The sequence below is a fragment of the Hirsutella rhossiliensis genome, assembly GCF_020360975.1.
Source record: "Hirsutella rhossiliensis strain HR02 chromosome Unknown scaffold00011, whole genome shotgun sequence".
Lineage (NCBI taxonomy): Eukaryota > Fungi > Ascomycota > Sordariomycetes > Hypocreales > Ophiocordycipitaceae > Hirsutella > Hirsutella rhossiliensis.
Window position 1 is genome coordinate 1936753 of NW_025408677.1, and position 27683 is coordinate 1964435.

The window sequence follows — 27683 nt, forward strand, 5'->3', positions numbered from 1 at the left end:
TATCGACGTCCGACTCGCCTTGTCTCGTGATGCTGCTGGTCTCTCCGGTTACGGAGCGCTTGCGTTCCAGGATCTCGCCGCCTGAGCCTGGTTGTCGTAGTTCCTGTCTCGGGGTCTCATCGCTCCCTTGCCCGGCGTAAATCTGCCAGTCGGCATACACGTCAACATCGTCGGCCTCATTTGGAGATGGCGTGTCTCTTGGTCTTGGGCTTTCGCACCCGTCGCCCCTGGGAGGATCGAGCACGGCCGGGGTGTCGGCCGAGCCGGTGTCTTGGCCAGCTTGCACTTTCTATGATGCGTTCTTAGCGTCCTTTTTCTGCTCCGGCTTGTCTCCTGCCTTGTCCTCTGCCTTGTCCGACTCATCTTCGTCGTCCTCGTCCAATCTCTGCCTAAGGGCGGCCGCCTCTCCCGCCTCCATCTTATGCAGCTGCGCCAGCTTTTGCTGTTGGTTCAGGGCCTGCCGCCCATCCGTCACCTCAAACTCTGCATCGTCGTCGTCATCGTCGTCGTCGTAGCTTTCGCCTCCCGCGCTAGTGGGCGATGCGTCGGCGGCGCGCTGGGGGTCGGCGCTGGGCGGGGGACTGCTCGGGCGCGAGCGAGGCCGCAGGGACGACGCGAGGGGCTTAATGGTCGGATCAAACTTGGCCGGCAGCCCGAGCACCTTGGCCACCTGGTGCGCCTCCTCGTCGGGCGAGTTTTGTATCTCGAGTTCGTAGGTGCTACTAGCTTCGCTGTCGGCCTCGTGTCGCCCGTGGGTTGCGGCCAGCATGCTGAGGTACGTTTGCCGAGTGGAATCGTTTGCACGTTTAACCTTCTTCTTGATGCGCTTCTCGGTCGGACGGACCACGACCACGGGGACTGGCGAGTACTGGAGGCAGTACTTGGAAAACGAGTTTCGGGAGTTGACGAGGCCCTGGATGCCGCCCAGCGACCGGCCTCGGGTGCCGACAACGAGCATGGCGGGTTGATACATTTGGATCTGGAGGCACGGGGTCAGTCGCCGATCTGGCCGCCTCGCACCTTTGGGAGACAGGACGCACCAGCTTCTGAAACGTCGCGTGTAGCTTGCCGACGGAATATTCCAGGGTAAAGCTGATGGCGCGGTTGGCAGCATTCTTGGCCAGGATGCCCTCCATGACCTGGTTGGCCTCTTCCAGGTACTGCTTGTCGTTGCAGCGAATCTCCTTTTCATTGACACGGACGCACACTATCTCATCGCCGTCGTCGACCAGCTCGTCTAGGAGCCACTGGATCGCATAGTCCGAGTATGAGTGCTCGTCGACGCCGACCATGAAGGTGCGCGATCTGCGCCGCGCCTGGTAGCCCTTGTGCCTGACGTTGAGAGTTAATGAGAGGGTGTTGTTCTTGGTCGCCTCGCCGCTGGGCAGGTTGTCGAAGCCGACATGCTGCTGAAACCTGTCGTTGGATGTCTCGGTTAGCGTCGCCATATCGCCACCAAGTAAATAGTAAAGGCCTGTAGACGGGACAGTCGAGCCGGCTATGCAAGGTGCGGCGAAGACGATTTGAAACAGGGACTTGGGGAGGAGGGAACCAAGGAAGAAGAGGAACGGGTTGGGCATGTGAGTGCGGGTTCGGAGGTGGAGCATGAGGCCGCCCGGTGCACTGCAACGGCACAGCCTCAACCAGCCCAGAGCGCGACGAGGCACAACAAATGAAATGCTTGCGGCGCCTCGAGTCATCAGCCGACCAGCGAAGGTTTCTCCCGGCGGGGTAAGCAGCTGGTCCTCAGAGGGCGCCATGCCCTTTGCAGTGACGTGTGGGGCGAAGATGGCCTCTGGCGACGTTCCGAAACCCATCTGTAGGCCCAGAAGCACGGCTCGAAGGAGGCCCCGAGCGAGTTGGCGTTGCACAGCCTCTCTCCATGTGGGAGGAGCGCGTCCACGGGCAGCGGGCGGCAGAGAACCCTTCCTCCTCAGCCCAGCCCCGAGGGCAGATTCTCATCCCCCACTCCTGAGACAAGAGCCGTCGGCCAGGGATCCAGGTTAACGGGCCGGCCAGTGAACGGCGCCCGCCGCGCCGCCGAGTCCGCGGGACGCTCCACCCGAGCCGAGACGACGACCCATGGTGTGGGGAGCCCGGCAACCACCGACACGCCAGAGGCATGACGGGTAAGAAGAGCGGACGCAAGAGGGTGTCGCGGCCGGATCAAGATGCCGAACGTGGTGTGCAGCACATGGGGCAACCGGAGGCCAATTAAATACCCAGTACGGCGCACTTGCGGGAGCCATCTATCTTTCCGCTGCAGAGTTCTTACTTCATGCACAAGCCCGCTGACGTCCAGGCAGTGCTCTCTTGCGTGGAACACTCGCCGCAGCAGGCACATGACGACGTTGCTTCTTGATGCGCAGATAATCCTTCCGAGTCTTGATGGGGAACAAGGAAGACGATGAAGAAAAAAAGCTTACCGTTGGTAGGGCGGAGAGCTCGCGCGGATACGCGAGCCACCCGTTTGCCGCTGGTGCCCTTGCGGAAGGGAGGGATCCTTGGGTGGTCGAAAGGTGATGGACGAAGCCGACGACTTCCTGCCGGCGGCTCCCTCCGAGCCGTCGTCTGCGGCTGCTGGGGGATCGGACTTCGGGAGGTCGGTAGGAAAGGAAACGCTCGACTTGCGCCGCGGGTGCGTCGAGGCGAGCGGAGAGTCGACGGTGGCGCTGCTGCTAGCGGTAGAGGTGGTGCCAGCTCCGGCGTCTGGTCCATCCTGGCTCTTGGACGTGTTTGACGAAGAAGAAAAGTAGTCGGCATTGACTTCGGGCTGCTTCGAGGCCAGAGCTGACGACATGGGCGAGACATCCGACTCGGGGCTGGGGGACGGCCTGGGCGAGTCCATGATTGGCTCTATGCGGTTGCTGTCTGCCTCCGGACTGGCTGGAGCTCAGCTGCGTGCTGACTGTACCTTGCAAGCCAAGGCGAATGGGCTCTCCGTCGAGTTTGCTCTGCTGTTTCCTCCCTTGACCCTTTTCTTTCTGCCCTGCCGATGGCTGGTTGCCCGCCTCGTCTGCTGACCTCGCGTCAAAGCGGCCTTGTTTTGAGAGAGCCAGAACCAGAATATGAGGACCAGGGAGAGCAGTGAAGAGAGGGCGAGAGCCAGCAAAGACCGATGAAGCCAGCAAAGAAAACAGCAAACGACGGGAGAGATGCAGTCGTCGCCGCGTCGATGAAGCAGCAAAGTGCTCGCTGCTGCTGCTGCTGCTGCTGCAAGTGCTGCCGTCGCCGCCCCTGCGAGAGTGCTGGCCGAGGTCGAGAGCAGCGGGAGGATGAGACAGGGTGATCAGTTTGTGTCACGGCTCGGCATAAATTTGCCGACCAGGGAAGCACAAGGCGGGAAGGCGCAGAGACAAAAGCCGAATGACGGGGATGGGCCAAGGCGCAGCTGCTGCACGGCGAATGATGCCAGGCCCCGGCTAGGCAAGCCAAAGGCAGGAGGACCAGGGCAAGGCAGATTTGTGCCTGCAATGTCGGCCGGGCCAAGGTACGTCGACGACGAAGAATCGAAGGGTCCCTCGTGATGCCAAGAGCACTACCAGATGAGGCGGTGCAAGGGTCAAGATGGACGAGCCCGCGAGCCGAGTCGAAATCTGCGGGAGATGAGAAGAGGAAGCTTTGTTGGGGAAAGGCGAGAGACGAGGCGACGACGACGAGAAGAGGCGATGATGGTGGTGGCGATGATGGCGCGCCACAGCGAATCCGAAGGGCAGAGCCCCAGAGTCGTCGGTCCAAAAGCTCAAGAGAGAAGAGAAGAAGAAAAAAAGGATGCTTTATCTGCTGTTGAGTCCCGCTGTGGTAGCTGCAGTGCCGGGATGGTGGATATGTTGGAGGAAGAAAAAGGGGGGGGGGTGTCGGTATTTGGAGATGGGGTGGGTGTCTGTAGGGGAGGAGGAGCTTGGGCCAGGGCTGGTGGTGCCTGAGGTTCGGGGGCTTTGCAGTGCTCCTCAGGGCTTGCTTGCTGCGGCTTGCTGCTGATGCAGTGGTGGCGGCGCCTTGTTGGGCAGTCCCAAGCGACAGCCACTGGCGCCAACAAGTCAAGACAAGAAAGGGGCATCAACAAGCCCAGAAGCGGAAAAGGGGACGAGAGGAGGGGCAACGCGGGGGAGAAGGAAAACAAGCAGGGAAAGGAAAGAAAAAGAGGCAGGGGAAAAACGAGAAGCGCAGTCAAGGCACCGAGCAAGGTACCTCGGGCTAGCCAGCCAGGCTGAGGGAGAGTGCCTGCTTCTTGCACTCGCGCTGTCTGCTTCTCGATCCTTCTTTGCCTCCAGTTTTTCTTCTTTTCTTCTTTCTTCCTTGACTTGTCGAGAAATGAGGCGGCTGGTGGTTGAGGACCCCAAAAAGTAACTTTGCCTCGAGTCTTCAGCTCTCCTCCGAGGACGACCACGAGCAAAGCACCGCCACTCTGCTGCCGCTGCTGCACAGCGAAGAGGGAGGAACAGCAGGTCAACAAGATAAGAAATGATGGGGGAAAATGGCAAGTTTTCCTGACAGTTGGCGTTGTGAACCGCGTCTGTCCACTTGCCCCGGTCAGCTATTGACGGACGGGCCGAGGCGGACACACAAGACAATGGCCGACGGGCTCGAGCTTGAGCTTATTTCTCGCCTGTATCGCAACAGTTCCTTTTGTGACTTTCCCCCCTTTGGGTCTGGGCTTTTGGCTTGTCTTGGCCTTGGCTCCCTCCCGAGGACAGTTGTCGCGGTGTTGGCGTTGCTGTGTCCTGTGTGGCGAGATGAAGAATTGCACGAGGCAGCGAGGTCTGCACTGCTTCCCGTCTCTGCTTTCTGTCCGTCTCCTCTCCCAAGGCTTATATTGGTGGCCTCGCTACTCTGCGTCTACCTTATTCCACATGTAAGTTGCATGTACTGTATGTACGCATGTGCATGCATGCCACGCACATACACGCACATCCACGCGCATTCACGCACACGGCCTGCGTGGGGATTGGTCGTCTTCGTCCGCGGCAGTCGATGGAGGCCTCTGGTCAGATATCCGATCCGAGACGGCGGGCTCTATGTGCGCTGATTGACGAGTTCGGTCCGTCTCATATATATGTCGGTATAGGCCCAACAGAACGAGCCGTGTTGCTGCTGCCGGGAGGCACGCGCCAATCTCCAGGCCAGCCAGAGCGCTTTCGGGTTCAGTCAATGTCAGGCCCCCGGGGAAATACAGTGGACGGCCACGGCCTCTTGCTGCAGCGATGGAGTGACAATGACGACAGCGGTACGGCGACGAGGGCCCGAGACTCGCATCGTGGGGCTTGATTGATACGGTGCGGCGCTGCAGGGAAATCGGCGTGCAATCGGCGTGCAACCGGCGTGCAACCTTTTAGGGGTGGAGGATGGACAATCTATAGTCAAAACGTGTCAGATTTCCTCGACTGCCAAGCCGTTTGCCATGAGATGAGACGCCGTTAAGATATGCGCGCAGGGCCCCTCCCGCCGCCTCTCCCTCCTCCTGTCCCCTTCGTGGTCCGGTGGCCATGTACCGGATGCATAGATGATATAATTACACACGCGGTGCTGTTTGTACCGCTCGAGGACCACGGGTCGGGCCAGGGGGCGGAGACATGCATGTGTTCGTGGGGGAAGCCCGCGCCTTACCTCGAGTCTCTCCTTTACCTCGGGCTTGCCCAAAGAGGACTTGACAGACAGCAAGCGATGGCAAGTGGTGGCCGTGGACCGGGAAGACACCAGAGCGTGAGTGAGAACCGAGGCCGGCCGGTGCAGAGTCGGTCCCGCCCCTCCCTCTTGGACAAGGCGCCGGTCTATATACCAGCGCATTCCACCGCGTGAGTCCAGTTGTGAGAAGCGCCGTCTCATGCCCGACTCGTCCGCCGGCTGTCCATTGGACGCAGTCGAGCTTGCCAAGACCGACCCAGCGTCCCGAGGCGTGTCGACTTGTGCAGGCAAAGAAGCCTGAGAGCCTGGGTCATGCCACCCACCACCACCACCACCACTACCACCACCACCACTACCACCACCAGCCACCCGCCACGCAGCTCCCCCTCCATTCCAGTATACGAACCGTCCCGAGGGGATGGAGGTGAGTCAACCGACGTCTGCGCGAGAGGAAAGAAAAGAAGGAAATGGGGACAAATAATCGGCGAGGTAAGGGGAAGACGCAAGAGGCAGAGCAGCCCGGCCCAGCCCAACCCTACCTACCTCATCCACGGAGTACGACTAATTACCTACCAACCTTATCCATTCCAGCTTCGTTTCAAAGACTATCTCCAAGGCTAAGCTCCCGAATCCGTGACAGGCGCTAGGCCACATGTCCTCGCACCGCCTTACAGGCAAGCAGTTTCTGGGGACCGCAGCAGAGTACTCCTAGTGCCATGCTGCTGCAGTCAAGGCCTGGTCGACACCGAGACACGCACGCACGTCGCCAAGGCCACCGCCCGCCGCCGCACCGTCGGGTTCCATCAGCCGTGCATGATGTGCCCCGGGGAAGACAAGGATGCAAGTACGGATATGTACAAAGCATGTGCAATGCCCTGCTCTCGTCCGGGGCTGAGGCGGGGGGGCGGACAGCCTCGGGTGCTAGGCGCCAGAAGTGGCGATCAAACCGGAGCGGCACTGCGGCAGATGCTGCGCGGGTTGGTTGACGGATGTCTTGCCTCGGGTCCGAAGCCTGGCGGCGCGGGTGGGTCCCACGATGAGGACGGGACTACCGGTACCGTAGCATCGATGCCTGTCTGTGTCGAGAATAGCAGAAAGAAGCTTTTATACATGAGGCCGAGAGAGGGGAGAACGACGCGGAGCTCAGAGGAGGCCAAGGGCAGATCCGACGGTAGCCCTTGTCATGAGTCATCGCAACCCCGTGTAAGTCGCCTGCTGGACGAGAGCCACTAGCAAAATAAGCTACTTGACTAGAAAACGGGGTAAACCGAGTCCGCGTGTGCTGTCCCTCGCTTCCCCACCCCCCGCGCCTTTCAAACCCTAAGGGGGGCAAGCAAGCGCGTCGAAGACAAAAGGTGGGTAACCGAGAAGACCAACAAAAAGAAAGACTGGCCAAGTAATGACAGAAAAAGCCCCACGGCTGCCCGATCACGCGGCCATTTCCAGCCAAATGCGTCGTGGGCTTGTATTGCTTCGTCATCGACTGCCCGCCCGCCTGCCGCCACCCCCGCCTAACAAGTCGAGCCAAGTCCTGGGATGAATAGGGAGGAAGCTAGGGAGCTGTTAGTGGCGTCCCCCTCGGCAGCTGGCTGCATGGGGCCAGGGCTGAGGTCACCATCGATCAGAGATCCATCGTCTGCGAGCCCGGGACTCTAATTTAACTCTACTCGCAGCTAACGAGGCCTCTCGTCAATCCGACGGTGCCGCAACGTGTCGTAATAGAATCGTCCGGACCTCTCCCTACATGCTTGACCTGTACGCACGCTTCTCCCCCGTCCAACGCACAGAGGCCACGGGCAAGCCTAGCCCCACCATGTCTACGGCCGCGTGGGCCAGTGACAAATCAAATCTCCCTCATTGGACCAAGACCCTCGTCAGAAGCATCATCCCCCTACGCTGCCAAGCCTTGCACAGGTTCGCAGCTGAATGTCTCGTGCTGTCATCCCGCCGCGTGGCGTTTCGGCAGCAGTGCGCATTTCGACCCAGCAGTCCTGGGGGCCAAGACGTGGCGGAAGAAGCCGCGCCCTCGTTGTATGCAACTCCCTCTCAGCGACGAGATGATGCTCTCTTCTTAATCTGTTATGTAACTGCGGCCTTTCCCAGGCCACGAGGTCCCGGCATTACATCGTCTCCCGGCGGCCGGCCTCGAGCTCCGTGCAAGCGACATTTTCCCCAACTCCGTGACGCCAGTGCCATGCGACCTGCCAGATGGCCCTGCGTACACCAGGCCCAACCCCCTGCTTCTGCTCCTGCCACCAACTTTCCCTTGGAGCTGACCGCAACGAGGTCGGGGCGAGATGCTTCATCGGGGCCCTCCCGGCATCATCTAGTTGTAGGTGCGGGACAGGTTGCGGAGATACCAGTCCACCAACTTCCTGCCAACCTTGGCTTCCGAAATGTGAATCAGGTCCTGCATAGTGGCGTCCTTGTCAGCAATTTGCCATTATCCGGAATCGCATCATGGCTTCCACTTACCCCTTGCAGTGCATAGTCGAGGTCGCTGACATTGACGAGATCGCCATCGAGCAGGCCCTGGTCCTGCCACCGCAGCTGCTTCGTCCGCTGCTTCGTCACCAGCAGCCAGGACCGCAGCTCCTCGGGCTTCACCTCGAGGAAGCCGGCGAGCTTGGTGAGGTCCATTGTGGTGTAGAGTCTCAGGTACGACTTGATGGTCGGGCTCCACATGTTGGTCTTGACCTCGTCCATGAAAACGGCCAGGTGGTATTCGACCGGGTCCACGTTGGACTCAGGGTGGTCAAAGTCTGGCGGTACCGGCGAGATGAACTTGGGGCAGGCCGTGCGGAAGAGCTCCTCGAAGATGGGCAGCGAGTCGGGCCCGCCCCGCTGCAGCTTGAGGAGCTGGTCGCCGTACTTCTCACGCAGCGCGCCGTGGATCGTGTCGTCGAGCCTCGTCGGCTGGAAGGCGACGCAGATGGCAATCAGGGCGTACATCTGCTCGTTCTTCTTGGTAATCGAGTCGTACTGGGCGTTCTTTTGGAAGTTCTTGGTCCTCGAGACGTAGACGAGGATGTGGCTGAACATGCGGATGGCGTCGGCGTAGCGGTGCATCATCATGTACGAGAAGCCGACGTAGTAGTACGTCGTGAAGTGGGCCGCCATGACCCGGGCAAACATGGCCTTTTTGTTGAGCTCAATGTCGTCGAGCGTCTTGAGGGCGAGGCTAAAGTCGCCCAGCAGGCAGTGGATCCGCAGCAGGCCGATGATGGAGAAGTAGCCCAGCATCTTGTACAGGTTCCTGGATCCGTACTCGCCAGCCACGGCCATGGGGTCCTCGTTGCGCTTCATGGCAGCCAGCTGCTCGGTAATCTGCGACCGCTGGATGAGCGAGTACAGTACGTTGAGAACGCTGTACGATCCCCACGTGTTGGGGTTCTCGCGCAGGATTTGCATCTCCTCCTCGTTGGACGCCTGGCGCGCGATTCGAGATCGGTATGAGCTGAACGAGTTGAACTGGTAGATGAACTCGTCGATGACGTCCCAGGCCCAGTAGTACTGCGCGCACCGACGTTAGTCTTTCTTCTGGACGCAAAGGTCGCTTCATACGCACCGACGGGGGCTCGAGGTCAACCGGGCCTTCCGAGTTGAGGATGAAGTGGAACAGGCTGCAGTACGAGTCGTAGCTCTGGAATTTGACCTCGAGGGGCGCCGAAAAGTCCAGCGGCTGCGCGGCCTGGACCAGCCGTGCCTGGATATCGTCTGTTTGTTGCGCCATGGTCAATGACGTGGTCTGGCTCAGCTCCTCGCCGTCCTCGTACTGGACGTGCTCCTTGTACTCGGCCACCAAGGCCTCCTCGTCGTCGCTGTCGACATTGAGGGCGCGGGCCGGAGCCACGCCGTTCTGATACGTCGCCATCGTGTGCAGGCAGGTTCGTCTTCGCCTCGTGCGAGCTGGGCCGAGGGAGCAGAGGGCAGAGAGGCAGCGCGGCACCGAATTTTCTGCGCTCGCGGAGGGGCGTTGAGGCTTCGTCGGGCAGAATTTTGGTGACCGATAGTGTGTTAGGGCTTGTGGTGCCGATATGGCCTTACCGAGTGACGCCAGACGGCATAGATGCATGGCCCATGCACGTATCGGGTGTTATGATTGTGGGGCATGGGCCATCTCAAAGCGGGGCAGCGGCAAGAGATGCATCGGAGTCAAGTTGGGAGGCCGAAAAAGTGCTTCGACAATGCTCCGCCGCTTCCGTGAATATCAGAGGGGAATTAATGTGTCTTCGACCTTGTGTGACTGGATTCTGGGATCTACCGATTCAGCTCCAACTGCAAGTCATCGCTGAGTCACAACGAGTCACCACCAATCCCCTTTGGCCGTGCGGCAATTTTGGGTGGACAAGAGTCACGGATGATCATGAACCAGCCGAGGACAACTCCCGACCGCCGCCCTCGAGAGCCCTGTTTCCCAGATAAACATAACCTTCAAGACCCGAGACCTTAGAGGCGGCCCACGCTGCCGTTACCCTGAGCTCGAGAGCATCTCTCATCGCCCTGTTCAGCTTGACATATTCTGTGCTTCGCCACACGCTCACCCATCATGCCTGTTGTCAGCCCTGAACGGCTCGCGAGCCTGCAGCGGCAGTCCCATGATATCCGCAATGTAGGACACGCGCCCGCCCGGCAGATTAGCTGTTCGCTAATGCTCTGCGCCAGATTTGTATTCTGGCCCACGTTGATCACGGCAAGACTTCCCTGACTGATGCCTTGTTGGCCACCAACGGCATCATCTCGCCCAAACTGGCCGGCAAGATCCGGTACCTTGACTCGCGCCCTGATGAGCAAACCCGCGGCATCACCATGGAGTCGTCGGCCATTTCGCTCTACTTCTCCATGCTCCGGAGATCCGCCCCTGGCGCGGACCCTGTCCCCAAGGAGTATCTCATCAATCTGATTGACTCACCCGGCCACATCGACTTCAGTAGTGAGGTCTCCACAGCTTCCCGACTATGCGATGGGGCCGTGGTCCTCGTTGATGCCGTTGAAGGGGTTTGCAGCCAAACCGTCACTGTTCTTCGCCAAACGTGGATGGAAAAGCTAAAGCCCCTGCTCGTCATTAACAAGATGGACCGGCTGGTGACGGAGCTGAAAATGTCCCCCGCAGAGGCCTATGTTCATCTAAGCAAGCTGCTTGAGCAGGTCAATGCCGTGCTGGGCAGTTTCTTTCAAGGCGAACGAATGGAGGAGGATCTGAATTGGAGGGAGACCATGGAGGAGCGCGTCAACGCCGCGGCCGCCGCTAAAGCATCTGCGGCCGAGGACACGGTCAGCGAGACGGGAGAGCTCCAATTCGAAGAACGGGACGACGAAGACATCTACTTTGCGCCGGAAAAGAACAACGTCATCTTCAGCAGCGCCATCGACGGCTGGGCGTTTACCTGCCGGCAGTTTGCCAGTCTATACGAGAAGAAACTCGGCATCAGGAGAGGCGTCATGGAAAAAGTTCTCTGGGGCAACTTTTATCTCGACCCCAAGACAAAGAAAATTCTCGGCCCAAAGCACCTCAAAGGACGAAACCTGAAGCCCATGTTTGTGCAGCTCGTTCTCGAGCCCATCTGGACCGTCTACCAGGCTACATGCGGCGGAGACAGCGGTAAGGGAGACCCGGACATGCTCGAAAAGGTCACAAAGTCCCTGAGCATTACCATTCCGCCTCATGTAATCCGGGCGAGAGATTCGAGGCTGCTTTTGACGACCGTCTTTGCCTCGTGGCTGCCCTTGTCGACGGCGCTGCTGGTATCCGTCGTCGAATCCCTGCCATCCCCACCGGTGGCGCAAGCCGAACGTCTGCCCGACCTGCTCGAGCATTCGCCGGGGTCGCAATGCATTGACAAGGGTGTCCGTGACGCCGTGGTGTCGTTCAAAGACGAAAAGTCAGATCCAGTCGTCGCGTACGTCAGCAAGATGGTCTCCATCCCCGAGAACGAGCTCCCCGAGAACAAAAGGAGAACCACGGGCCAGATGAGCGGAGAAGAAGCACGGGAGCTGGCCCGGAGAAAGAGGGCCGAAGCAACAAGAGCACAAGCTGCCAGGGAGGAAACCGGGATCGGGAGTCTCACGGAGGCTGTCGATTCCGCCAACATCGACGATGCTGTCCCAGAGACGGAGGAGAAGAAGGCGGACCCTGAGCGCCTGGTGGGCTTCGCCCGGATATACTCTGGCCACCTTTCCGTCGGCGACACTCTCTACGTTGTGCCTCCCAAGTGGTCTCCTGCGGATCCTCGTGCGGATGCTAAGCCGCAACAAGTCACCGTGACCGCGCTCTACATGTTCATGGGCAGAAACCTAGAACCCCTGGATTCGGTGCCGGCGGGTGTGGTGTTTGGCATTGGCGGGCTGGAAGGCAAGATTCTGAAATCCGGAACTCTCTGCAGCCGCCTGCAAGGCGCCGTCAACCTCGCGGGCGTAAGCCTGACTGGAAAGCCGATTGTGCGGGTAGCGCTGGAGCCAAAAAACCCAGCAGACCTCGACAAGATGATCAAGGGGCTGCAACTTCTCGTGCAAAGCGACCCTTGCGCCGAGTACGAACAGTTTGCCAGCGGCGAGCACGTCCTGCTGACCGCCGGTGAGCTGCATCTCGAGCGATGCCTCCTGGACCTCAAGGAAAGATTTGCCTGCTGCGACATTCAGGCGGGCGCGCCCATCGTGCCTTACAGGGAGACGATCGTTCGTGCAGAGGAGATGCGACCGCCGGCAAACAAAGACCTCGGACGGGGGGCCGTTGTCGGCGTTACGAGCTCGAAACAGGTGACAATTACACTTCGCGTCCGGCCACTGCCGGCAGATGTCACCGAATTTCTCATCAAGAACGGCGACTCCATCAAGCGGCTGTACACGGAACGCAGATCCACCGAGGATGGCGGCAGCAACGGAGCCGGCGAGGAGAACATTGTGCCGGACACGGCGGTCACAGCTAGCAATACACTGTCGGTCGACGAGTTCAAGCAGCAGCTCCAGCAACAGCTGGAGACGGGCAAGGGGCGCGATGTGTGGAAGAGCCGCGTGAATCAGATTGCAGCGTTTGGGCCGCGACGCACGGGGCCGAACCTGCTCGTCGACGCGACCAAGGACGGCATTTTGCCCAAGGTATTCACGGCCAACAAAAGCTTCAATGATGCCCCTCGGGCAGAAGAGACCCTTCGAGCCTCCCACTTGTCGGACAAGATTACCTACGCTTTCCAACTGGCGACGGCGCAGGGGCCGCTGTGCCACGAGCCCATGCAAGGAGTTGCCGTCTTCATCGAGGATGTCGGCCTGAGCCTTTCCGAGGACGACTCGTCGGCCCACGACAGGCTCGGCAGGTTGACGGGCGAAATTATCAAGTCGCTACAGTCGTCGGTCCGCGCGGCTTTTCTCGACTGGTCGCCGCGCCTGATGCTGGCCATGTACTCGGTCGAGATCCAGGCATCGACCGAGGTCCTCGGCCGCGTGTATGACGTGCTGACCCGGCGGCGCGGACGCGTCATGGCCGAGACCATGAAGGAGGGCACGCCCTTCTTCACCATCCAGGCACTGCTCCCCGTGGCCGAGAGCTTCGGGTTTGCAGACGAGATGCGCAAGCGCACGAGCGGAGCGGCGCAGCCACAGCTGATCTTTGCGGGGTTCGAGATTCTGGACGAGGACCCGTTCTGGGTGCCCTTCACCGAGGACGACCTAGAGGACCTGGGCGAGCTGGCGGACAAGGAGAATGTGGCGAAGCGGTATATGGACGGGGTCAGGCGGAAGAAGGGTCTGCTGGTCGAGGGCCGGCTCGTCGCGACAGACGCAGAGAAGCAAAAGACGCTGAAGCGATGACCTCTCTCTCGGTCCCGATGGCCGGGCCGAGAGTGTCGTGCATGCTCGGCGGACGACTTGCTTCCACTGGACGGCAGTTGGGCTCCGGGCTACAGGCACAGTTTCGGAGGATGCAAGGGGGAAGCGCGAGGTGCAGCATTTGTATGTATGCTGATGCTTGCTCGTGCACTAGCGATCAGTGCGCGACGAGGACCGGGTCTGGACCAGCACCGGGGCGAAGAAAAAGGAAGCATGGCTGCTCCTTGCATGAGACCCAGTCTTGTCGTCTGTACATCGACGTGGACGACCCGAGCCACTCGGTCCTGCGAAGCGCCTCGAGCCGGTAGCCAAGTAATTACAGTATGTTGAAAGGCGAAGCCATGTGGTGTCTCAATCCTTGCTTTCTTTTCTTATTCCCAGACCACGGCCACGCGACTGCCTTGCCATAGAGTGGGCGCGAGAGGTCGCTTGCTTTTCACGCCCCCTGAACAACAGCCACGCGGCTGAATGTCTTGGACGTTGACGGACGGACGAGAAGAGGATGGAAGCTCGACACACATAGGCTGGCCTTGCCTTGAGGCCTTTGATTATTGATTACTAGTGCTGGTCTTCCTTGGGCCGACTTGATGCGTAGCTAGAGCTCATCATCAGCCGCACAGGGAGGGAGACGCCCCGGAAGGTATTGGCCGTTGCATTGAGTCTGTGTGCTCTGACGCACACCCATTCTCACGCGTCTGCTCCGTCGACAGGTGCTCAGCTGCAGATGGTTGCTTGTTTGTCTCTGCTAGGCAAAGCATAATGGACATTATGCACCGGCGCCGTCGCTGCCGTGTCTTTTCCTGATAAGCCAGGGCCCCGGACGACTCCTGGGAGCTCCAGCATCGATGGCCTTTTGGTCGATTCAACTGCCTCGTCGGATATAGTTGACGAGGAGAGAAAAAAGGGGGAGCATGCCTACTGTTGCGCCCCGCGCCATTCATTACTACACCCGGCCCGGCCCTCGCTGAAACCCTTTGTGATTGGACCTTCTGTGGCCCGGAGAGGCGCCCATGTCACGGCCACGATGAGCGCGCCCCGTTATGCCTTTAACGCCGAGATTTTCGCCCTCTTGGCCGTCGGGCTGGCGGCTGTGGTTCTTCGGCTGTATCTGCGAGCTCGCGCCGTTGGAGGACTCAAGGGCCTGGCGTCTGATGATTGCCTCGTGGTGTTGGCAGCGGTATGAGAGGATCCCTTGGCCCCGTTCTGTCAGAGACTCGTTACTGACTGGGGATGGGTGAAAGGTGGCTTACGGGACTGAGACGGCCCTGGCATACGTTGCCGAAAATGAGGCGAATGGCTTGACGAGCAGCTTCATGGATGACGGCACGAGAGCAGCCATGGCGCCGCAGACTGGCGGCAGAGAGCATAGGCAGAGGTACCACCGTGATCTGATAGCGACCGGCTGGCATGAGCCCCCAGCGCGCGAAGGATGCTGACTGCTTATAGAGTCCTCGGCTCCAAGCTGCAACTCGGCAGCTGGGCCAGCCATTCCATCGTCATCTGGTCCCTCAAGGCGGCCGTGTGCGTGCTGTGCTTGAGGCTGGCAAGCACCCAGCACCGCCGACGCCGGCCGGCCGCGCTGCTGGGCCTGGCTCTCGTCGGCGCCAGCTGGCTCGGCGCAACGCTGACGCTGCTGCTGAGCTGTCGTCCCATGACGCGAATGTGGCGGCTCTCCCCGGCGCCGGAGCCGTCCTGCCAGCCCGCCTCGTCGCCGGCGCTCATCTGGACATACATGAGCCTCGGCGTGGCGACTTATCTGTACCTGATGGCGGTGCCGGCCCCGTCTCTGTTTCAGACGGGGGCGCCCGCGAGGCACAAGTTGCTGACGGCCGCTCTGTTGGCGTGTGGCTTCCTGGCTGGCTTGGCTGCGGTGAACCGCGCGGTTGTCGTCTCGGTAAGGGCTCTTTTCGTGGTGGCCATGGGCTGGGGAGCTGAGCTCTTTACTTACCGACCCGATGCATGTGCGCAGAGCTTTAGGGATCTTAGACTCGCGCGTAAATGGGAGGCGCGCGAAGCCTTTGCCGCGATGGTCACGGCAAACATGGCAATCATCCTACCATGCTGGATGGAAGGGCCAAGCCGGATCCGCGAGTCTGGCGATGGCAACCAAGACAGCCCAACGACGCCGATGTCTCAAGTCGGCAGAAAAGACGGCGAGGGGGCCGCGGTCGAAACGACGTACGTAGAGGACGGGGAGGTGGCAAGCCCGCATACAGGGAGCGGCGAGAAGGATGGCCGAGGCATCCAGCGGCGCGTCGAGGTCTGCGTCAGGGAAGACGACGAAGTTTACCTCGTCAAGAACGGAAACTACACGGGTGTTTGGTCGGGAGCCCACGGCGGACGGCAGACTCGGAGCAGGTATTTCGGAGACCATATCCACCAGCTGGCATACCCGGGGGCGTAGACGTCGAGGGCGGTTCGCCTGCTTGCCTTGCTGCACGAGGCCTCTGGCAGGCGGATCCAGGCTCAGCGGACTCCAGACGAGCGAAGATCAAAGAAGAAAGGAAAAAATAAACACAACCCGTTGTTCAGCCCGGGGCGTCGGTCGTGTTCTGTGGAAGGGGAGACTTCTCCGCCTCGCCCCCTTCAAACGCCGAGGCAATGTGTTTTGGAGAGGCAGCCGGGTTCGGCTCACTGCCCTCTGGCTGTCGTCATTGGAGAGAGCGAGTGTGGCGTTGTCGAGCTGTTCAGGGGTTGGCCGGGCTTCGCTCCGGGCAACCAGACCAGGTGCCAGGCAGTGAAACGCCCTTGGCTACGAGAGCATCCTGAGTCCTCTGAGAAAGCGCGTCTCTTCTCTTCATTGTTTCTCCGATACAGAGGCATCAATACCGAGGCATCATCATCGTCAACCACGCCTCCTCCTTTGAACTTTGCCGCCATGCCGCGGCCTCTCCCTCCAACTCCCTCCCCGCAGCCTCGACCGCTGCCTTTTCGACCAGGTAAACACACGGCCCTCAGTCCAGACCGAGGGCGAGAGCCCTGACCCGTCGGTGAATCTGCAGGCATACAGCAACATGGCATGGGCAACGGATGGTCGGCGTCAGGCCGGCCGTTCCACCAGGTGATTCAGGTCCCGGTGCCGCATAAGCTCGACGATCTGATGAGGCTGGAGCTGTACCAGGCCTATCCCCACGACCCCTTTTCAACGCTCTGCATGGGCCACTTGCTGCGCCTGGCGAGATGGTGGCACCGCCGTCGCTCAGGGGCGCCCGAGCTGGAGCACGAGCTGGCCGCCGCCGCCGCCGCCGACGGCATCAACCCGGCCGACCTCGACGGAGCCGCAGGCGCGGGCGTCGACCCCGACCAGCCATCGCTCCGCACTGCCAAGCACGCCGAAGAGTGGCGCCGCCGCGACACGGACCATTTGATGCGCGTGCTCGAGCGCGCCATCAACCACGCAGCCCACAGGCTGCGCGAGGCGCGCCGCGCCACCATCCTGCGCACCGGGCAGCCGCCGCGCTGCGGCCTCGGCTACCAGGGGGGCGTCCTGCTGTGCGTGCTGTGCGCCGCGGCCGAGGGCGTGGGCGGCCTGCGCGGCCTGCTGCCGACGATGCGGGACCGCATCTTGGCCGGCGACCACGGCGCGCTCGCGCCTGATGAGACGGCGCTCTTCGAGGAGGCGCACCGGGCCCGCGGGGACTCGCTGTTTGAGCCGGGGTGTGGACACCGGGCGTCGTCCATCTCGGGCGAGGGCCGCCATGGGGACGACGGGCTGGTTATTCTGTGCCATGTCTGTGGGCACCGGCGGCCTATTGATCTCTGGCGAGGCAGCCGTTCGGATCCGCTGCCGCAGCACGGCTTGTCGCGAGATGCTGATGCCGCGTACGTCAGTGTCGGGGGGCTGCATCTCGTCGTCGACATCTGCGAGGGCATCACGTTGATCAAGTTTCAGTACGGCATCTACCCTTTCTCTCCCCCATCTCTCTCTCCCGTCTTCTCACGTTTGTTATTCATGGGGATGAGTCAAAGGGCAACGACGCCCACACCCTGTGTCTTCTTGCAAAGCTTACATCGTCCTCCTCCCCATTCACAGATCCACAATCTTTTCCACAGTCCACGAACGAGGCAAGATCGGGCGAGACCGCGCCAACCCAGTGAGCACCTCGCTCGCCGACGAAATCGGAGCCTTTGAGCCGACGGTGTGCTCAGCCGGGCGACGAATCTGTGCCTGCCGGCCCTCGGGCTTGCTGTTCTGACTGTCGAGGCTTGTGGAGGGCCATGGCGATGAGGGCTGCTCTCTGCGTTACGCATGTCTTTTGCGGAGGAGTTTCGGAGTCTGAGGATGGTGGGAGGAACTGGCGATGGATGCTTGGCTTCCTGCTTCTTCCTCCACATACACCGAGACTGTGGAGAGAGTGAAATCAGGGCCTGGTGGAGTTGGACATTGAGAACGAGACTTGTGTGTACGAATAGGTCCATCTTCACACGCGAAGCGTAGTGTCTACCAAGCACAGAAATTTGTTTTCGAGTCTCAAAAAGACTGATCAGGGCAGGCATGCTCATCTAAAGCCAACTCATCGTTGCGTGAGCTCAGGCGTGTTGGTGGCCCCCTGCGTGATAAGTGTGGTGGCTATTGGGTCACGGAATGCCGCCTCCACGCGAACTGTGCTTGCGACCCGAGACTTCTCTTCCTTGCTGCAAGGGCTCAACACAAGCCGTTCTCGGCGATGCTGAACACGGCGCATCCCCAACGCATAGCAACGGGCTTAAGTGATGGTGAGACTGAGGGCCCGAGGGGGAGGGTCAGCTCAACTACACACACATTAGACGAAGATGCAGACTAAAAGACCCGCCGGCCGAGACTCACCAACGAGTTCGTGCCTCCTGTATGTACTGCGCAGGCGAAGAGAGAGTGGTTTGGTTCTGTCAGAACTCAGAAGGGCCGTGAAGTAAGGAGCGGGGAGTCACGTGCTGCATCACGTGCAAGCAATTACATGTGGTGAAAGGGCGGCTCCAACATCATCAGAGGCTTCCACCAACGCACACCTCCGGACGCCTCCACGCAGACATCCCCTCATGGCGTGCCGCACGTCAGGGGCGACCAACCAGAGGCTGCAGGGACCCGCGTTCTTCCATGTCGTGTTTTCATGACTTGCTGGGATGAAGATACAAGCGACTTGAAGCATTCTCTCACCTCGGATGAATCAAGTGTTGCCCAATATCATGGTGCCGAGACCGGCAGGCTCGTCAGTCTATATTGTCCAGCCCATTGGACGCTGTGGCCCCGTCTTGTGTCCGAGGCTCACTCACTCGGCTGGGCAGACAATGTGTCGCCGAGTCCGCGCTGCCTCATCATCACCTGCCGTATTCTCTTGTTATCGTGGACTCAATTCAAGAGCCGGCTCGGTTCGGAAGAAAGCAGCGGTGACGGCTCGACGTGGAAATTCCGCTCACGCCGGTCGTCTACCCGCCGCACTTGGTACCGCGGTCTCGACGGCGCGCAGGCAAGCTTCTCGCGACTCTTGGATACGTGATGGCCTACGAGACCAGAACCCCGTCAAAATCATCAGCCAGCGCAGCCTTTACCCCTCGGCATCCAGAGTCTCGAGTGCGTCGGCAGCTCAGCTGCTTTGCACATACAACTGGCGTAATCTCGCGTATGCCCACATCTTTGTTCCTGGTAAGAGTCTCCCTCATCCCCAATATGTCATCTCATGCATGTTCACCTTTGACAATGTTGAAGGGATCGCCCCGACATGGAGAAACATTCCCTTGCCAGTCACCCTCCCCAGGGATCGAGGGACGTTCTTCATCGACCAAAACTCTGCCCGAGTCCCACGACACCCCCTGGAGCCGCTCTTCCGAGCCGCCGCCTCCACAAACCCAGATTTCCGCTTCAACGACGTCGACGTCGTGTCAGACCGGAGCAGTCTGCGGAAGCTGCTCAACTTCTGCGCCGACCGGAGCGACGGACTGTTTCGTCTCAAGCTTACCCTGGTCCACAATTCGCTGCTGATTGAGCGCTGGGAAAGGAGCTCGCGCGAGCGCACCACTGGAGCACTCGTCTCTGGATACGGCCACAACTTTGAAAGGGCCTTTACCGACTACCCTCCTCGAGTAGGGGACAGTACGGGACATCACCGCGTCCTGCTCTACCCGCTTGGACATTTGCGCTGTGCCGTGCGCTTCGAGGTCGATGCGTGCTACAATGGGCCGGGCAGCGCCAAGTCAGGCGCGAAGGCCAACGTCTCCCAAGTAGTAAGACGACCATCAATAAAGTGCGGACCAAGAACCGCAAGCACAAACACCCAAGTGACGAGCACCGCATCCGACCACGACATGGCTATGCCCCAATCCGCAGCAGCAGAGGTCAAGACGGCTGGAAAGTACAAAAGCTCCGGCACCTATCTCCCGCAGCTCTGGTTCGGCCGCACACCGTGGCTCATTGTCGGCCGCCACGTCGACGGAACATTCACCAACGTTACATTCAACAACGTCGCCGCAGAGTTTACAGATTGGGAGACGAGGCAGCAGGTCCATCTGCAGAAGCTGGTCACGGTGCTGGTCCGGCTCAAGGAAGTAGTCAGGCGCAACGGGGCCAGGGCGTGCGTTGCAATCTGTGAGCGGGGGCTGAGACCGCGCATCATCAAGATCTTTGCCGCCAAAGAGGACGCCAAGGCGCTGCCCGACGATTTGATTGCCAAGTTTTGGACTTGAATGAAGAGGCAACCAAAGCCTTGGACATTACTCATTTTGCCCTTCGACGAGCATTGCTGGCGCGCTAACAGGGGCCACTACGTACGTGTAGTTTCTCAAGCATCTATCTAACTTTAGATGTATATCCTAATTTAATAGAGGTCGTGCATGCCTCACACGGTTCCCTCGACTCTCTTGCCTAATTGGAGAAGAGTGAGTTGTATAAGAATGGAACTTGTTGAGTAGACAACCCCGCCGGCCAGGGCGGACTCGTAGACCTCTTGGGCGGGTTCCGAGGTGCATTGGGAGGAGACTGGGTGCAAGATTGTCGCCTGCAATGCTACCGGGAAGATTCCGGGGTGCAGCAGCTCTTGAACCGGAGTGCAGAACCAGGGCCAGCCAAGATGCCGCCGGCCAAGGTCCTGGGCATGACGTAGTCGTCCCATCCGCTTGTTTCGCGTCGGGAACGGCTGCAGTGCAACAGCAACACCATGCAACAACAGGCTACCGTGACAGGCCTGTCAGGAGGTACGTACAGCAAGCAGACACACCCAGGAATCTGACGTAGTCCCTGGACTCAGTCAGTAAGCTGCAGCTCGTCCTGTTTCAAGCCAGCGGCGACGTGGTGGGCCGAGAGAACGAGGGCCCCGCGAGGAGGAAAACGAGTCGAGGTGCAGGAGCAGCACGCACGCCCTCGGCTCGTCCTGGCTGACGCTCTGCGCCACGTGTACGAAGCGTGTACCTACACGGCTGCCCTGGCTTGCACCGCGCATGTACGAGCGTCGCCCGGGGGTGGTGCGTTTGCTGGTGGCATGATGTTAGGTTTCTGGCCCGCCTGTTTGCCGGCGGATCGCATTTGTCGCGAGTCACGAGATACCACCGCCCAAGGTGGCTGCGGGCTTTCCTGTGTCGCCGCGGGCCGACGGTTGTCCCGGCGGCTCTCGCGCCCGTTACGTCGGGCGATGCCCCCCGTCCGGGACCCCCCCAACCATTTCTTCGGGTTCTACAGTAGGGGTCTCAGGTAGTACCCGGTGAGGGGGACTTGCCTGAAGGGCTGCCGTCAAGTAGCTGTATCTTGCCAGTTCACCGCCCCATCCGCTCTAGTACAGTATCTCTACCGCGCTGCAACCCCCCCAGCTCGTAACCCCCTCACTGCGGGAACCTGCTGTAATAGCAGGCCCGCACGCCGCCTGCACGCCGCCTGCACGCCCAAGGCAGCATTTTTTTTGGCCTCGAGGCGAGATGGCATTGCGGCTGTGACACACACTCTTCCCCAATCAACCGCCACCCTCCCTCACCGAGCGAGAGAAGCCTCGTCCCCCCCCCACCACCAACAACATTGTTCATGAGCCGCGTCATTTTTTCCACTTCTGCATCTGTTCATGTAGGGAGTCTTCCTTTTTAAACCCCTTCTTTGCAAACCTGTCTCATCAAATCTACCTCTGCCCTCCCCCGTACCTCCGCCAGCGGAGCCCCCTCCCACACGGAGACCCCTAGACTCAGTCCGTGTCTTGCCTGGAACTCGCGCATCATACCGCTTTCGACTCGGCACGTGCATACCGCTCACGCAAAAAGACGCCTCAAGGGAGAGAGGGGCATCAGAGACGAGCGTGACAACCAGAGGGGACCGAAACACGAGGCTTCTCCCTGCTTCTCGCACTCGCACACCCTCCGCCGCCGCCATGCCTCTTCTCGGCGGCAAAGGCAACAAGTTCAAGGTCGACCCTCCAAAGATCCGCATCGAAAAGGTCGTCGTCGAACGTCCCGCCCCGCCCAAGCCCAAGCCCAAGCCCAGTCCCAAGCCTCGCTCCCGATCTTCCGCCGCTGCCGCCTCCGTCTCCTCGAGCTCCTCGCCCGCCGCCTCACGCCCGTCGCCGAGACTGCCGTCCGTCCGCCACGACAGCAACTCGCCACATCCTCCCTCGTCCGACGAGAGGCGGCTGGCGCGGAAACGCAAGGCCGCCAGTGCCGCCGCGTCGCGACCCTCGCCTGCCAGTGACCGCGTCGCCTTTGACAAGGACAGCGACAACGAGGACGATGGCTGGATGAGCCTCGACTCCCGCAAAAGGCAACGCCAGGGCACCGCCGACGGTCGCTTCGTTGATCCCAACCGCAAGCTGCGCAACTCGAGGGCTTTCGAAGGCCGCAACGAGCAGCTGCAGTTTATTCATGCCGTCCAAGTCGCCTCCCTCGAGGCAAAGTGCGTCCCCGTCATGGGCGCCCAGAAAGAGGACGTGGCAATAGAGCTGCAGTACCCGAGCCTGCAGCCTAGGGAAAGGTACGTGGCCCGTATTCTCCTCACGTCCCCCAAGCTAACCCCGCCTCGCAGGTTCGAGCTCGTATGGGGCAAGGACAAGATCGACGCCGTCGAGGCCAGCATCCGCATCGTCCGCCACGTCGCCGAGACATATCTCAACGACGAAGAAGCCGAGCCCTTCACCAACCAGCACAGCGGCCTGATACGGCGCCTGGAAAAGGCTTCCAACCGCAACATCCAAGACTTGGCCGGGTTCAAGGCGGCGCTACAAGAGTACAACGAGACGCTGCTTGGCCTCATAGAGGACGGCGTCGTCGAACGGAATCTCGACGCAATGCATGAGCTGCCCCGCAGCCTCGTCGCCTTTATTCTCGACCAAGTCTATGACCGGACCGTGGCTCCCAAGGTGGAGCTCCTGTCCAAGTATGAAAACGGCACCGACTACGTATACGGCGAGCTGCTGCACCCCTTCATCTCCAAGATACTCGTTGAGCAGATGAGCATGACGTCTGACCAGGTGTTTGTCGACTTGGGGTCGGGCGTGGGCAACGTCTGCCTGCAGGCGGCCCTCGAGATTGGGTGTGAGAGCTGGGGCTGCGAGATGATGGAAAACGCTTGCAACCTGGCCGAGGCACAGGCCAAGGAGTTTGCCGCGAGAAGCATGCTCTGGGGCATCAAACCTGGCAAGGTACACCTCGAGCGGGGAGATTTTCGCAAGAACACGGCCATCCACGAGGCGCTTAAGCGGGCCGACGTGGTGCTGGTCAATAACAAGGCCTTTACCTCGCAGCTCAATGACGACCTGGTGCGCATGTTTCTCGATCTCAAGCCCGGCTGCAAGGTCGTCTCGCTCCGGTCCTTTGTCGCCGAGAGCAACCACAACATCAACGACGTCGGGAGCACTATTCTCAACGTGGAGGAATGTGCGTATCCCGAGGGCTACGTGAGCTGGACCAACGCGGGCGGGCCGTACTTTATCTCTACACGCAAGTAGGCCGGGGGGGCAGGGCCTCGTCAGCGGATCTTGCGCGAGATGTTTGGGTTGGAACATGGCATCATGAGCATGTGAATGGGGTTTAGCGTACAGGACATACCATCTGAATGCGGGTCATACTCGCATGCCATTTGCTTTGCGCGTCACGGCTGCGTATTCTCAGTGATTCTTTTCCAAGTGCGGTTCGTTTGCGAGGTTCATGGCATCGGCCTCCTGCCCCATGCGCTTCATCCATCTGTCGACGAGCTCCTTGTTCTCCTTTTTGACCCTGTCTCGTTCCTTTTCCGCCATGGACAGTTGCAGGTTCAGGGCGATATGCTCGTCCTGGACTTGCTGCGTCCGAGTGTCAGCACATGCGCAGACCGGCAAGGTCCCACGGGTCGAACAGTACCTCGAGCAGCTTGCGCTTCTCTCTCAGTTCGTGCTCGCGGTCCTTGACCCGAAAGATGAGCGATGTTCGATCAGCCGTGAGGTCCTTGACGGCCCGGGCGTCCTCCTTGGTCTTTGCCCGCAGTCTGCCGAGTTCTTCCTCTGCCGTGCGGAGCCGTGCCTCGGCCACACCCTTGGCTCGCAGCGTCTCGGCGAGGTCAAGGCGGAGCTGTGCGATACCAGCGTCGTCCGAGGGTGTACCACCGGGGCGCGGGTGCTTGGATGTGCTCGTAGTCGGCGGCCGGGATTGCAGCGCTACCTTTTCCGCCTCGAGTGCGGAGATGCGGTCGGCCATTTGCGAGCCTGTCGCTTGTGAGCCGGAGCAAAAGGTAGTCATGCAGAGAGGGAGAGTCCGAACAAGCCTGGACGAGCTCCATGTTGACTGGGTTGTTGAGCTCGACATCCTTGAGGGACGCGAGGTACTCATCCCTCCAGTCCGGCATGGTGACTGCAGGAGACGAGAGGAGACGGTCTGCTGGCGCTGCTGATGCCTTGAAGACCCAGTGACGCGCAGGGAGGCGTATGAGGGTGCTGATGGTGGGCGTCGCAGCGTGCGGGCTGGTGCGACTGACGTCTTGAGAATGGAGCGATGCCATCATCATCGATGGCGGGGCAGCAGCTACCCTTGGTTACAGTGGCCTGCCGAGCCAGCCCCTCATTAGCCGAAGAATAACCTCCGCGCACCCGGAGCTCCATCCCTCCATCGTCACCGACAATCCACCAGAGCTCAAGGGGACGAGCTGCACACGCCCACCATGAGATGACGCGCGCATCGGAGATGGACGCGCTGCACGCGAGAGCCGATTGGGAGAGCGTGGGGGACAAATGGTTCCGCAAGACGCAGCAGTACACGGCCGTCTTTGACCAAGAATTGGATCTCGACAACTACTTCGTGGCGGGAGCTCCCTATGCTGGTGCTCTAGGTATGTCCTTGCTGTCTTGATCAGCACACGCGCAGGGACATGGCCAGGGACATGGCCAATGCTGCACTGCAAAGGAGACGAGTCGAATGGGGACTGACAGGCCCATAGCATTATGGCGCGACGATACCAAGCTCCAGGCCCACCAGCCGGGCATATCCTCGAAGCCGTCCATCGACATTTACAGCCTGGCGGGCAAGAAGCTGCGCAGCATCCCCTGGGACAAGACGGTCGTCAAGGGGCTTGGCTGGTCCGAACAAGAGTCGTTGCTCGTCGTGACCGCCGACGGCAACGTCCGCTGCTACGATCTCCAGGGAGACTTTAGCAACTTTTCCCTCGGCCACGGCGCCGACAACTATGGCGTCGAATCCTGCCGGTATGCTTGCCGCGGCTCCCCGGCTCGCACGCCACGTCGCTCACCTCTCCCAGGTTCTACGACAACGGCATGGTTGCTCTCTTGGGCAACAACTCGCTCGTCGCCGTCTCGTCCTATGCCGAGCCCCGACCCAAGCTGCTAGCCGCTTGCCCCGGGGGCGAAATCCACTCGTGGGCCATCATCTCGCCCGATCACACCCTGTCCCGGTCTGTCGAGGTGCTGCTGAGTGTCGGCTCGACCGTCCACGTCGTCGATGCCACAGACTGCGAAGATCGGCTGCTCGACATTGGCCCCTTTAGCCACATCAGCGTCTCACCCGACGGGCGGTATGCGAATCTGTACGGGAAGAATGGCAAAGCGCACGTCATCTCGAGCGATTTTCAGGACAAGATATTCGAGCACGATGCCGACTCGCAGACGCCGCCCAAGTACGTAGAATGGTGCGGCAGCGATGCGCTCATTGCCTGGGAGGACGAGGTGCACATTATTGGGCCAGGGGATCAGTCCTCGTCCTTCATCTACGAGAGCACCCGCGTCCACGTCATTTCCGGTACCGACAGCCCGTGCGTGCCTGTCGGCCGAGGCGTTGCTGATTTTTCCAGAATATGATGGTGCTCGACTCATCACAAACGACTTTTGCGAGTTCGTCGAAAGGGTGCCGAGCGATACCCTCGAGGTGCTCGGCCATGCCTCGGAATCCTCGCCCGCGTCCATCCTGCTCGACGCCGTCGGCCAGCTGGAGCTGGAGTCGCCCAAGGCCGACGATTACATCCAGCTCATCCGGCCCAACCTGACCGAGGCCGTCGATACGTGCGTCAACGCCGCTGGCCGGGAGTTTGACACGCGGTGGCAGAAGAAACTGCTCAAGGCCGCCTCGTTTGGCAAGTCGGTGCTCGACATTTACAACAGCGACGAGTTTGTCGACATGTGCGAGACGCTGCGAGTGCTGAATGGCGTGCGCGACTACGAAATTGGGATCCCCCTGTCGTACGAGCAGTACCACCGCCTGACGCCCGAGCGGCTAATACAGCGCCTGCTCAACCGCCACGACTACCTGCTCGCGCTCAAGATTGCCGGGTACCTCAAGCTCCCCTCGGACCGCATCTACGTGCACTGGGCATCTACCAAGGTCCGCGTCGGGGCCGAGGACGACGACACCATCTGCCGGCTGGTGGTCGAGAGGCTCTCGGGCAAGCCCGGTATTTCTTTCGAAGAGATTGCGCGGGCGGCTTACCACGAGGGCCGGGCCCGGCTGGCCACGGAGCTCCTCAACCACGAGCCGCGCGGTGGAAGGCAGGTGCCGCTGCTCCTGGACATGGAAGAAGACGAGCTCGCCCTGGACAAGGCCATTGAGAGCGGAGACACGGATCTTATCCTCGTCGTGCTGATGCAGCTCAAGAAGAAGCTGCCGCTGGCGGCGTTTTTCCGCGTCATCAACGCACGGCCGACGGCGACGGCCATGGTGGAGGCGGCGGCGATGAGAGAGGGCGACAATGCGCTGCTGAAAGACTTGTACTACCAAGACGACCGGCGAGTAGACGGGGCCAACGTCTTTATCCGAGAATCGCTCCGGCAGCCAGACGCACGGACGGCGTCGGACAAGCTCGCACTGGCGGCTAAGCTCCTGGCCGACTCCAAGGAGAGGGCACTAGAGCTTCACGCACTCAAGGAGACGACGGCGTTGCTGCGGATGCAGGAGTCGCTGGGGCGCGACCTGGCAGATTCGTTTACGGGACTCAGCGTCAACGAGACGCTGTTCAAGCTGATACGGCTCGGGTTCAACAGCCACGCCAAGAAGGTCCAAAGCGAATTCAAGGTGCCGGATAAGGTGGCGTGGTGGATCCGGTAGGTTCAACTGAGAGTTACCAAGGCAGCAGATTGAACTGACGCGCACGTGCGCTTGCCTGCAGTCTCCGGGCGCTGGTGGCGAAGCGTGAATGGAACGAGATTGAGGAAATGGCCAAGGCCAAGAAGAGTCCGATTGGGTGGGAGGTGAGTCGAGTGTTCTCGCTCCGTGTCCCCCGTGTACGGGCGGGACTACAGCTGACGCCGGGCACCAGCCATTCTTCAACCTGACGCTGCAGGCAGGCAACCCGCGGCTGGCGGCCGTCTTCATCCCCAAATGCTCGGGCCTGGCGGCGGGGGAGACGATTGCCATGTACGAAAAGTGCGGGATGCGTACCAAGGCGGCGGAGGAGGCGGTTCGGCTCAAGGACGGCGAGGCGTGGCAGAGGCTGCTGGAGGCGGCGGGGAGAGGATCAGCAGAGGGGAGGGAGATTGAGAGGCTGGGCATGGCCGTGTTCAGGAAGTAATGGGCGGTTGCTGAGTTGGAAGACAGGGCTTCAGGTCGACGATGATGCTTCTCGACGGAGCTTATGTGAGACGGCATGTGCCTCGCATGGCTCGAGCGGACCAAGATGAGGTTTCCACCAGGGCCCGGAGTACTTCAGTAGGCATACATTGGCCACATGTGTACACGAGCTTCAAGACGAGTTGGTGCTTCCACTTGCCCCCTTCACATTGTAGCTGAAGGGGGTGGGTGTCCCCCATTGCTGGAGATGGTGATGGGCTGGTGAGAGCTTCCGGGCCCAGCTTGTGAGTTGTAGCGCACTCCGTTTACCACGT

The 27683-nt window shown here is 60.5% G+C and overlaps 9 protein-coding genes across 9 annotated transcripts; 6 read left to right on the forward strand and 3 right to left on the reverse strand.

The window, feature by feature from the left end:
• Nucleotides 1-289: 289 nt before the first annotated feature.
• Nucleotides 290-2848, reverse strand: HRG_09007 (universal stress protein family domain-containing protein; the record flags this gene model as incomplete). Its single annotated transcript, XM_044867478.1, has 3 exons — nt 290-979; nt 1041-1416; nt 2427-2848. The coding sequence occupies 3 exons, from the start codon at nt 2846-2848 to the stop codon at nt 290-292; spliced, it is 1488 nt and encodes a 495-aa protein (XP_044717499.1).
• Nucleotides 2849-7951: 5103 nt separating this feature from the next.
• On the reverse strand, nt 7952-9499 carry HRG_09008 (RNA polymerase i-associated factor PAF67 domain-containing protein; the record flags this gene model as incomplete). Its single annotated transcript, XM_044867479.1, has 3 exons — nt 7952-8035; nt 8101-9138; nt 9194-9499. The coding sequence occupies 3 exons, from the start codon at nt 9497-9499 to the stop codon at nt 7952-7954; spliced, it is 1428 nt and encodes a 475-aa protein (XP_044717500.1).
• A 675-nt stretch (nt 9500-10174) lies between these two features.
• HRG_09009 (elongation factor tu GTP binding domain-containing protein) lies at nt 10175-13428 on the forward strand (the record flags this gene model as incomplete). Its single annotated transcript, XM_044867480.1, has 2 exons — nt 10175-10237; nt 10291-13428. The coding sequence occupies 2 exons, from the start codon at nt 10175-10177 to the stop codon at nt 13426-13428; spliced, it is 3201 nt and encodes a 1066-aa protein (XP_044717501.1).
• Nucleotides 13429-14470: 1042 nt separating this feature from the next.
• HRG_09010 (uncharacterized protein) lies at nt 14471-15850 on the forward strand (the record flags this gene model as incomplete). The annotated part of the gene is made up of 3 exons (XM_044867481.1): nt 14471-14623; nt 14688-14821; nt 14893-15850. 3 exons carry the CDS (start codon nt 14471-14473, stop codon nt 15848-15850), a joined length of 1245 nt encoding a protein of 414 aa, XP_044717502.1.
• Nucleotides 15851-16465: 615 nt separating this feature from the next.
• HRG_09011 (uncharacterized protein) lies at nt 16466-17642 on the forward strand (the record flags this gene model as incomplete). Its single annotated transcript, XM_044867482.1, has 2 exons — nt 16466-17337; nt 17480-17642. The coding sequence occupies 2 exons, from the start codon at nt 16466-16468 to the stop codon at nt 17640-17642; spliced, it is 1035 nt and encodes a 344-aa protein (XP_044717503.1).
• A 967-nt stretch (nt 17643-18609) lies between these two features.
• Nucleotides 18610-20103, forward strand: HRG_09012 (geranylgeranyl pyrophosphate synthetase; the record flags this gene model as incomplete). Its single annotated transcript, XM_044867483.1, has 3 exons — nt 18610-18632; nt 18891-19066; nt 19130-20103. 3 exons carry the CDS (start codon nt 18610-18612, stop codon nt 20101-20103), a joined length of 1173 nt encoding a protein of 390 aa, XP_044717504.1.
• Nucleotides 20104-21764: 1661 nt separating this feature from the next.
• On the forward strand, nt 21765-23333 carry HRG_09013 (histone methylation protein DOT1 domain-containing protein; the record flags this gene model as incomplete). Its single annotated transcript, XM_044867484.1, has 2 exons — nt 21765-22360; nt 22412-23333. 2 exons carry the CDS (start codon nt 21765-21767, stop codon nt 23331-23333), a joined length of 1518 nt encoding a protein of 505 aa, XP_044717505.1.
• A 159-nt stretch (nt 23334-23492) lies between these two features.
• Nucleotides 23493-24205, reverse strand: HRG_09014 (autophagy protein 16 (ATG16) domain-containing protein; the record flags this gene model as incomplete). Its single annotated transcript, XM_044867485.1, has 3 exons — nt 23493-23666; nt 23725-24065; nt 24121-24205. 3 exons carry the CDS (start codon nt 24203-24205, stop codon nt 23493-23495), a joined length of 600 nt encoding a protein of 199 aa, XP_044717506.1.
• A 317-nt stretch (nt 24206-24522) lies between these two features.
• On the forward strand, nt 24523-27370 carry HRG_09015 (uncharacterized protein; the record flags this gene model as incomplete). The annotated part of the gene is made up of 6 exons (XM_044867486.1): nt 24523-24685; nt 24794-25058; nt 25112-25608; nt 25661-26903; nt 26969-27050; nt 27119-27370. The coding sequence occupies 6 exons, from the start codon at nt 24523-24525 to the stop codon at nt 27368-27370; spliced, it is 2502 nt and encodes an 833-aa protein (XP_044717507.1).
• Between the last annotated feature and the right edge of the window lie 313 nt (nt 27371-27683).